This window comes from Myotis daubentonii, chromosome 12 (assembly GCF_963259705.1).
Source record: "Myotis daubentonii chromosome 12, mMyoDau2.1, whole genome shotgun sequence".
NCBI lineage: Eukaryota > Metazoa > Chordata > Mammalia > Chiroptera > Vespertilionidae > Myotis > Myotis daubentonii.
In genome coordinates, this window is record NC_081851.1 from 70,591,119 (window position 1) to 70,602,170 (window position 11,052).

At 42.1% G+C, this 11,052-nt stretch overlaps 1 protein-coding gene across 9 annotated transcripts in view; it reads left to right on the top strand.

Annotated features, from left to right (window-relative positions):
* Positions 1 to 7,417, top strand: part of ATAD2B (ATPase family AAA domain containing 2B) — a 124,779-nt gene extending 117,362 nt beyond the window's left edge. For 8 of the 9 annotated variants that reach the window (XM_059660431.1, XM_059660432.1, XM_059660429.1 and 5 more), the window contains one exon: positions 4,020 to 7,417. In XM_059660431.1, coding sequence (XP_059516414.1) covers positions 4,020 to 4,061 — 42 coding nt within the window. In that variant the 3' untranslated portion in view covers positions 4,062 to 7,417. The remainder of the gene's footprint in view (positions 1 to 4,019) is intronic. The other variant, XR_009448034.1, reaches the window with a different exon arrangement.
* The last annotated feature ends 3,635 nt before the right edge of the window (positions 7,418 to 11,052 follow it).

Sequence of the window (11,052 nt, forward strand, 5' to 3'; positions counted from 1 at the left end):
TAAGGGCTTTTACGTGTCCAAAGGAAACATTATTTTAGTCTATATCTTTTGTCAAGTAACTGAAGAATGTTTTGAAGAATTAAGATTAGTAGGAGAGTCAGTAAAAGTTATAATTTGAAGAACAAAGTCTTAAGTACTATTTTGTTTCAGGACAGAAATAATCTGGGATTTTTTGTTTATCAGAACACAGAAATTCGTGGTTCTTGGTTGACACAAAATAGCAGGTGACAATTCTCCCCTCCCTTGCTTATCACTGAGGAGGTTTATCATGCAGGCCTGTTGAATGTGGGCGTGGCCACTCTGTGTCTCTAATGCTCCCCTACTACTGATTGAAAGGAGTTGACATGGAAAAAAAAAGAAAGGAGTTGACATGGGCACTGGGACTTATTGGCCATCCAGTTAATGGTTAGAAGGAAACTTAAAAAGTCATCTTATTTAATCAGATTTAGTTCTGTAAAATAGTCATGTGAAGGAGTAGTTGTCTTTTGCTTAGACACTTTAGCGGTAAACTATTCCATTTCTAAACAACTTTGGGACATAAGAAAGTTCTTCCTTATAAATATGAACTTATATCTTTGTTCATATAAGTTACATCATGAAGGCACACTTCTGCTTTTTGAGTTCATCTGAGCAAAAGTAATCCCTCATCTACTCATTAACTGGCTAAGTGATTTAATTAGACTATTTTTGCTCACTTGCCTGTTAGTTTGTTTATCTGGTGATCTAGTTATTAAATATTTATTAAGAACCTACAGTTCCAGATACTGTGCTTGGTGTTGGGGATGCAAAAATTGATTAAGACAATGTCTCTGCTCTTCAGGAGCTTTTCTAAAATAGCAAGGACTTATATGTAAAGGAAGTGATTATTTTCAATATGTAATAAGGAATACTGATTAGACTTGAATCAAGTAAGAGAGCATTTAAAGATTGTAATCACATTGTCAAAATTTTATGAATTTATACTGTCATTATACAATATCTATCTAATCCTATATAATAAAAGGCTATTATGCAAATCAACCAAACAGCAGAACAGCTGGTTGCTATGACATGCACTGACCACCAGGGGGCAGATGCTCAACACAGGCGGAGCACCACTCAGCCAGAAGCTCTGAGCCAGGCTCATGGCTGGTGAGCGCAGTGCGGACATCCCCTGAGGGCTCCCGGACTACGAGGGGGCACAGGCTGGGCTGAGGGACCCCCGAGTGCATGAATTTCGTGCACGGGGCCTCTAGTTCTATCTAATAAAAGAGAAACATGGTAATTGACCGTGCCTTTGCTACGCCTCCCATAGGCTAATCAGCATGATATGCAAATTAGCCACCAACAAAGATGGCGGCTAATTTGCATACTGCAGGCAGGGCGAGACAGTGCGATCCGCCTGCCCCGTGCCCCGCCCCACCGGGCCTGCAGTCCGTGTGCATGGCCCAGTGGCCGGCGGGGGCCTGCAGTCCTTGTGTGCGGCCTGGCGGCCAGCGGGGCCTGCAGTCCGTGTGCGTGGCCCGGCGGGTGGCGGGGCTGCAGTCTGTGTGTGTGGCCTGGAGGCCGGCAGGGCCTGTAGTCGTGTACGCGGCCCCGCGCCCCGCCCTGCCGCCTGCCTGGCCGATCGCAATCCGCCCGCCCCACCCCACCGCCCGCCGGGCCTGCCGTGTACAGTGGGCAGCAGGGTGGGGCGGTGCGGCAGAGGGCCTGCCATCTGCGACCCAGGGAGCTGGCCTAAGCCAGCAGGTGGTTATCTCTGGAGGGGTCCCAGACTGTGAGAGGGACACCCCCCACCCCCGCACCCCCTCCTCCCGCCAGTGCACAAATTTTTGTGCACTGGGCCTCTAGTATCCTATCTAATAAAAGAGAAAAATGGTAATTGGCGTACGACGATACCCTTTTCATTGGCTAATCAGGGCTATATGCAAATTAACTGCCAACAAGATGGCGGTTAATTTGCATATGTAGGCACAATGCAGGGAGGCGAAAGGGAAAGCAGGAAGAAGCCCCCTGCCACTGACAGTGATCGGAAACCCAGGGGGGAGCTAAGAGCTGGGGGGCAGGGCAAAGGCGGCCCTGGGGCCGCCTTTGCCCTGCCCCCCAGCCATGATTGGAGAATCAGGCGCCTTTGCTGCCCTGGCCAGTGATAGCAGGAAGTAGGGGTGGAGCCAGCGATGGGAGCTGGGCACGGTCGAAGCTGGCAGTCCCGGGAGCTAGGGGTCCCTTGCCTGGGCCTAAAGCGGAGCCCACGATCGCGGGGCCGCTGCAGCTGCGGGTCCCCGCTGCCTGGGCTGGACGCCTCAGCTAGAGGCGTCCTGCAGGGGCAGGGTCGGAGCCCGCGCGATCGCGGCGCCCCCCGCTGCCACTGCGGGTCCCCACTGCCCAGGCCGGATGCCTAGGCCAGAGGCGTCAGGCCTGGGCAAGGGGCCGATCCTGCGATTGGAGGGTGATGGGGGTCAACGCCTGAGGGCTCCCAGTATGTGAGAGGAGGCAGGCTGGGCTGAGGGACACTCCCCCCCCCCCACACACACCCAGTGCACGAATTTCGTGCACCGGGCCCCTAGTATATATATAAAAGGCTAAATGACCGACCGACCGGCTGGTAGGTATGATGTGCACTGACCACCAGGGGGCAGACGCTCAATGCAGGAGCTGCCGAGAGACAGCAACTTTGCAGTGTCCTCTTACACTCCAAGACCCCTCGGGGGATGTCAGACTGCTGGTATTGTCCTGATCCCCGCAGGCCGGGCCTAGGGACCCCACCTGCCGGAGGGACCCCACTCACTCCACAGATGCCCTTTGAGCTGCGGACCCAGGTGCAGCCAACTGGGAAGGGACCGCAGGAGGTTGGCTCCAGGGCATGTCCGACCCATCTCGCCCCGTCCGCCACCTTCTAATTAATTTCCTTTCAATGTGCATGAATCCATGTACCGGGCCTCTAGTATAGAAATATTAGGAAAGCACAAATGAGAATATAAAAACATCACCCATATTCTCCCACCTAGAAGAAATTTAGTCAGAGATAATCTTTTGGAATTTCTGTCCTTTAAAAAAAAATGTCTACATGTACACGGCGTGTGGAAGCATGTGCATATAGATTTTTAAATTAGGAGCATAGTGTATATTCTGTTTTATAGCCTGGCTTTTTTCCTACCCAGGTATACATGATGAAACATTTAGCAGGAGTGATTTTGGTTGTTCATACAGAAGAACTTTTTGATCAGACTATAATCTCTTAGTTTAGCCTATTAGTTCTACAGAATTCAGACTATAATATCTTCTGAGGTGGAAAAACAAATGTATTAGATATATTTGATAATTGCCCATCAGAATGAAATGTGTGGGGTAGAGTTCTTTGCCTTTTTTCCTTATTCCAGAACTTCTTTGTTCACATTGAAATTTGATTAGCTTGAAAGGATTGGACGCTCTTCAGCAGTGAAACATATTTCAGTGTGGCACTCGGAGCCCTGTTATCTAGGGGCCTTCGTCAGAGAGAGGAGGGATCTATGGCACAGTCACCAGTCAGTGGCATTCTTGGCGGTGGTGATGGCAATGACTGCTGGCCCCCCCCCCCCCCCCCCAGCTCTGGTTGAGTGAATAGCAGTGGGATCAGGGTGTATTCTGCTTTGGGTACAAGTTTTACTGTACTTAACGCATCCATTTTGCTTTGGGAGTTAATTGAATGTAATGAGTAAGAAAGGGCTCAGGCTCTGGAGTGAGGCTACCTGCATTCATATCCTGACTCTGCAACTTATTAGTTGACAAATTATCTGTACGTACAAACTTCTTAGTACAATATCTGTAATAAGTACTCATTGAATGTTAACGAGTGTCCTTCTCATCAGCCTACATATCAAATGGGAGGCATTTGGAAGTGTCTGGGGCAGATAGTTTTACAGAGTAGCTTTGGTATTGTAATCAGAAAAATACTTAAAGCTTAACTTGTATCTAAAATTCTTTCTTTAAAAAGTTAATTTTCCCATAATAACGTTTCTTTCCTTTAATAGATGTCATGTACTTTTTTTTTTCTCTTATAGGAGATGGAAAGAACAGTTCATACATTTGAGACATTCCTATGAACTTTTCAAGATGAGTGGTTTATCCTCTCCAATCTGCTCCTGAGAGAGCAGTCTTCTGAGCCATTCGATTTCAAATTGCACCAATCACGGGCAGAGCCTAGGTGTAAAGTGCTCTCTCTCTCTCATTCTTTCTCTCTGTTGAATTTGGTGCTATTGTCTCAGGTACCTGAAACCAACCAGCCTACAAGAACCAAACAGAACTTCAGAAACATGTTGTATTTTCCACAAGTAAAAAATACAACCCACAGATTGGAGACTTTGGTGCTACAGAAACTGCTCTCACTTCTGCTCCTCTGTTCACGCACTCTTTCGGAGACTTCTCTCGTAGGGAGCAGGCCAGAAACGGGAAACTGGATCCAGGGGCAGTTTTAACTGTTGAATTGTTTAAACAGTGGGCAACCTGTTCTATTTTTTCTCTTTTCTACCCCTTTTATCATATTTGTTTCTATTTTTTTCCTCTGGGTAATGGACTGAAACCTGTTTAAGAGTTGGCTATGGTATATTCTGATGGGAAACTGAAGAAACTGGATGAAATTAGATTCGGCTCTTTAGAACTGCCTTTAATGTGCCTTTTTATTCATTTGAGGAAGATAAGGCTAAACAAAAGGATGGGCTTGTTTGTAGCAAATGAATTAGAATGTTTTCACAACCTTAAAAATGTTTGATACTCTGTGTCATTAAGAGGCAACCAGTGCTTTGGTATAAAATGCCTATGTTGTTTTCAAAACTCAGTCAAGATACTGGGTATGCCACATAATATATTAAAAAGGTAAGTTTTCCTGAATGATCTGTTTCTGTTGTAAAACACATAAAAAAACAAAGACAAAAAAAAAAAATCCACAGTCCACCAAAAAACACACACACTTTCGGTATTACTGACAATGATGACCAGAAATAAATAGCAGACATTCTTTCTTCTGTCAGTGGCAATTTACTAGTTACTCATGTTTGAGCTCCCAGAGAATGATTTTCATGTACAGTAAATTGGTACTGTTTTGTTTTTAAAGCCAGGGCTTGCCAAATGGACAGAAAAGAGAAGACTTTGTCAGAAGCTCCATTCAATTCATTTTCTATATGCATAATTGCAAGTGAGCTCTGGTGTGGTTCTTGGAATAACAGTATTAAATGTTTAAATCCCTTACCATAAGCTTAACCTTTTCACAACTACTCATTTTGATTGGAACCCATTTTGGATCTTGTTGAATGATTTCTGTGAGTTGTACTTACCTAAAATTAATTATGGGTCACTAGTTTTACAAAACTTTCTACAAATTTGGGAGACACCGTCTAGGCAGGTGCAAAGAGGCAAAAGGGAGTGCAGTGACATTTTTTTATCAGATGATTTTTAAACAAAAAGAAAATTTTGACAAGTTGGCTTGATATCTTCATTCATTGTAGCTGTTAGCTGCAGGTGTGTCTTTCCAATATATGCAACACATGTAGTTTGAGTTTTAATTAGAGCGAATGGTCTTGGACTACTGCAGAGATACTGAGCTACCTCAGCTTTTTGTATTTTAGTTACCAACAGTGTTTACAGAGTTCTGTAATCACTTAGCCACCGTTTACATGCTGAAGCTAAGGTACTTGTCTCCCGTCTCTGGCTGTGCCGTGTGCTGGGTGCCAGCACAGCAAGCCCGCGTGGCCGTAGGCTGCTGCAGTAATCCCCAGTGCTTCTTTGCATTAACAGCAACGTTTTATGCCTTCTAGTTCTCGCTTCGTTTTTGAAAAATGCCACTTGTTTTCTATATACCTAGTCTAAAATTTTCATAATATTCAGTTAGTCATATAATTCAAGATGCTACCCATGTAGACACACTGTATTTTTAAGGTGGGCAAGTGCGATTAACGATGAACCATTTTAAAGGGGAGGTTATTTGAAACCTCTAATTTGATTATTGGGAGGATTAACATGCTTTCTTTAGTATTTATTACCATCATGCCAGTTCAGACTATTTTGCTGTCTAATACATTAGCATTTTGTATTTTGATGGAAATTGTTACAGAATTTAAAGATTTGATGAAGAAATAAGATGTAGCAGATTTTTTGTAGCAAGTTTCTGGTAAAAGGGTTTTTTGCAAGTCTCAGGTTCTTGCTGCACTATTTTTTTTTAAATATTTATTCCAGTTACTCTAATTCAGAAACATTCTGTTCAAGTAACAGCAGCACTTGTGAAAGGAAAAGTAAAAACGCACATGTTGTTAGTAAGTTACTAAATTTGTACAAGTTTATTAAGATTTTAGCCATCGGTGAGTTTGACAAGGAAATTTATTTATGTTCGGCATTAAAATGCTTCCAAAAGATCAAATTTTTTAAAACCTTAACCTTAATATAGATGGAGAAATAGGAGGCAACCTCAGTATGATAGGAACTGCCACTTTGAACAGTTTAGGTCTTAAAGAGAAAGCCAATCAAATGCCAAGGGGAGAAAAATGAGCTTCAGCTCCCTTCTTCCCCAAAAGAAACACACTACATCAGTTTCACTTACTTTACAGATATCTGGTGGTTCTGTAGATTAAAGCAGCTTGTGAAATCATCCAAGTGGACTCGATTTTGTTTACCTTCTGTAAATTCTTAATTTTTGCATTGGCAAAAATATGTACAAATTGACCTCTGTTCTTATTTCCTATTGTGAGCATTATAAATGATGAGCTCTTATGTAAAACCTTGCTCTCAGATCAATAAAATGTGTGTTGCAGCACAGCCCAACAATAGCTAATGCTCAGCTGTGGGGACCGCGGGAGCTATTTGAAGAGATGGAACCGCACTAAGATTGAAACTGATGGCTGTGGAATTAACTGTGTTTTGAGCTTGAATCTCACCTGTGATTAATTTGTTTTGTTTTGCTTTACGTCCTTTCATGACTTGATTTTTCTCATATGCCAATGTATTTGTAGGTTTACTGGATTTTGTTTGTAGGGAGTGGGGTCATAATATCCTCCCACTTTTTGATTAAGTTGGTTCAGCTATGGTGCTATTCAGTATCGTCAGTGTCAGGTCCCGTAGCTGAATGCCATTGTTGTTATAATTATCATTTGTAATCACATTGTACGCTTGAATTTGGGCTTGTACCTGCATCTTTTGTATTTTGTACATTCGGTTGTTTAGACTTTGGGAGTCATCTTTGGTTTCAGTCATGTGTGTCTACTTTGTAGATTTAAGTAGACTTCATCACGAGGGTCTATTTTGGGTTTGTAGTTTATTTAGAATTGTGCTAAATTGATGTTTTGCATTTGACTTCATTTTACATTAGTTTGAAGTAAATTATTTAATTTTTGAATTCTGGAATTTTGAACATTTACTGTAATTTGTAATATAACTGCTGTGAAATACTTGAATAAAGATGACAAGAAAAACATGTCTTTCTGTAGCTTAATCATGATTCCTGTTGGCTGCAAATACACTAGCACTTTTCTAGCTGAATTCATGTATTTTGCAGCTAGGGCCCCAAAAACTTCTGTTGTTTCTTTTAGGTTTTAGTAGCCCTCAGTACATTTTGGCAGCCTTCAGTATATTTTAGCTGAAGGATTTTGTATTAAGAAAGTGTGGTTTTAATTTAAGTTGAAGATTGTCTAAAATTTGTTGTATAGAAGCAAATGGATTACTTCTAAAATCTATTTTTCCAGTTGAAAGACTATGCTGCAGTAGACGATTGGGTAGTATTGTTTACTTATTTTATAGTGTTTTCCCTTTGATCGTCATGCAGTTGTCAGTATACTTTGAACAGTATGTGGAATTTCACTATGGAGGGAGATTTCATACCAGAATTTGAAGGGCTTGTTGCTTCCAGTGAATAGAATGTTCTGGCGTTACACGGCCCATGTTTCTGCTGTCTCCTATGAAACCTTCTACCTTCCAAGATTGGTATACTAATCTTCCACCATTTAAATGTCTACCTTCCTTTTAATCACAGTGAAAAGAAGCTGGTTGAATTTGACTGAGACTTTTTTTTTTCTTTCAGATTGTATAATTCTTATTTTTGACTATGTGTATACAGGGATACCTCGGAGATATTGGGGTTCCATTCCAGACCACTGTGATAAAGCCAGTATTACAGGAAAATGAGGCTTATGAATTTTTTGGTTTCTCAATGCATATAAAGTTATGTTTATACTATATATACTATAGTCTATTAAGTATACAATAGCATTATGTCTAAAAAAACAATGTGCATACCTTATTTAAAAGTATTTATTGGTGCCCTGTTGGATGTTGCTCAGTTGGTTGAGCATTGCCCCATGCATTGAAAGGGCTCTGGACGATTTCGGGTCAGGGCACATGCCCAAATTTTAGGTTCGATCCTTGGTAAGGGGACATGTGGGAGGCAACCAATCTGTTTCTCTTTCATATCCATGGTTCATTCTCATTCTCTCTCTCTCTCTCTCTCTCTCTCTCTCTCTCTCTCTCTCTCTCTCTCTCTCTCTCTCTCCCCCCTCTCTCTTCCTCCTCCCCTCCCACTCTCCCTCCAAAAATCAATAAAAACATTAAAAGTGCTTTAGTGCTAAAAATGCTAACCATCATCTGAGCCTTCAGTGAGGTGTAATCTTTTTGCTGGTGGAGGGTTTTAACATTCAATTTGTAGAAAATGCAATATCTGCAAAGCACAATAAAGTGAGCTGCAATAGAACGAGGTATGCCTGAATATCAAAAGACTGATAATGATAAACCTGGGAAACATATTTGAAAAATTGTATTTAAATGTTTAGATAAGGAATTTATAGCTGCATTTGAGTCTCAATTGAGTTTTTAGGGCTCTGGAGATGTAGTTGGATTTATTTGTCCAGCTTTAGTTTCCATTGGACTCACCATTACAGTCAAGTGAAAGGCTAATCTTTAAATACCCACCTCATGTTATCCCTGTGCCCTAACACCTGCGAAGTTATTCCTTGGCTCTTTGAAAATACATTAATTCCCTCCGTTACACATACAATGATAGGACTTTTATGTCCTAGGCACTATGCTAGGCATGTATGATACCCATATTCTCTGTCTTTAGCTCCTAGTCTGCTATGGGAGGCTGGTGCATGTACTAGTAGTAATGATTCAGTGGGGAAAGGGCTGTAAGAGGAACACAGTGTTGTTCAGAGTTCTGAGAAGGAAACTGAGTTATTTTTTTTAGGAATGGGGAGAATGAGATAAGGTTTGAAAAGATAGTCAGCATTTTATTTGTCCTTTGCCTCTTTTTGGCTTTTCTAGTGTCTAGTCCCACCTTACCACAACTTTTCCTTGGTTCCTTGGGATCCCTTATATTACATCATATCACTTTATTCATACCAGTCACTCTGGAATTTCTTTATCTTGACTGGTTCAAATCTCATTAATGGCTGAACTTAGATTCAATACCTGCTTCACTTATTTTTCAGAGTTCTTAGATAATTGTTTTGTGTCTTTTGTGCAGGACTTTCAGTTATAATTAGTGGGAGAGATAGGATATACTCACTCAATCTTAACCAGAACCAGAAGTTTCTTTATTTCTTGGTTACTTTATAGAAATGTCCTGTCTTTCTTCCTCCTGTTTGTCAGAAGGCATTACCTGTTTTGCTTACTAACTTTTATATTCTTTCTAGTTTAGTATACATTTGTAAGATGATTTTATCTAATTCTTTCCTGAGTTATTTCCTTCATGAGTTTTTCTAATTCTGGTTTATACTGTTCTTTCAATCTTCTGTCACTGTTTTGTGTCCTTTTGCTTGTTTTGAACTGGCAGGCCATACTTTTCAATGTTTGTAGGCATGTCTTCTGGGGGGCTGTGACTGCTTACAAGGGCAGCTTTTGTTTTTATATGGGATTTTCCCTCAATCTTCCACCGCTTGTTTTTATGTGAAATTCCTTGCTTTCAGAAGGAAGCCTGAAGTTCATGGCTCTAGAGCGCTCTCTTCTGTTATTTTCGTGAAGAGTTTAAATACCTGACTGCCTACTTTCAGAAATCTGACTTTGTCCCCCTCCCTACTTTATTCTGCATCTCTCTTTTGTCCCTGAGCTGTTCAGTTTAGATTCTGTCCCTTGTAGTCTGGTCTTTGTGTGGAGCTTGGTCCTGAAAGGGGGGCTCTGGCTGGTTAGTCTTGAGAATCCACAAGACTCCTACTTCCCACAGAACCCCTACCCTCACTCACCTGAGAGCTGGAGTCTGCTAGAGTCCGCTCAGGGTCGGATGCTATTCTCCACTGACCCCCACCCCACCCCACCTTTCCAGGACGTCCCTGGGGGGGGTCTTTAGTTCCTTTGAATGCCAAAGACTCCTCTGCTTCCTTCCTCACACGTGGCTGTGCGGGCTCATAGGTGTCTGTGGTTGGCTCCTACCCACTTGGGACTTGGCGTTCTGGAGATTCCTTGCTATTTAGACGTTAATCTGTGAGCCTTTGAATTTTTCATGCTGATCTCTCTGTTTTTAATGGAAAATTCAGGATGATTAAAAAACCCCACACCTGTTATTGCCACCATCCTATCCCTTAGTTACTTTGATGAGAGGTGTGCTCTTCTGCGAAGAGTGAAGGCTTCTGGGTAGGAAGTTTAAAGGGGAGAATGAGGTTTAGAATATTCATGGGAATGGAAAAGGTGCTCTCTGGGAGCAGGTGAGAATGAAGTAAGGGCACAGGGAGGGTGGGACCATGTATTAGCACTGGGCCAGCCTTTGTGAATGTACCCTGCAGGCGTCACCCACACCTCAGAGGAAGTTGGCAGTTGGATCAGAACTACAGCTAGGATTGGTTGCATTGAGGCCCCAGCGTGTTATAGGTGTTTGAGATAGCAGGTAAAAAAAGTGTCAATGTCTGACGCAATGTAATGAATTTGGTCCCTACCAGTTATTAAATGCTTTGGAATTTCCAATTTCTCCACAAATGCTAAGTCAGTGAGCAGTACTCTAAAATTGTATATTGTCATGGGATCTCAAGAGCCACAGTAAAACCAAAGGCTTAAGAAACTTTGGAACGAGTTTTCTTAAAAAGCACATGACTAGCCCAAGTCAGGTGCGTATAGCTCGCTACATACAGC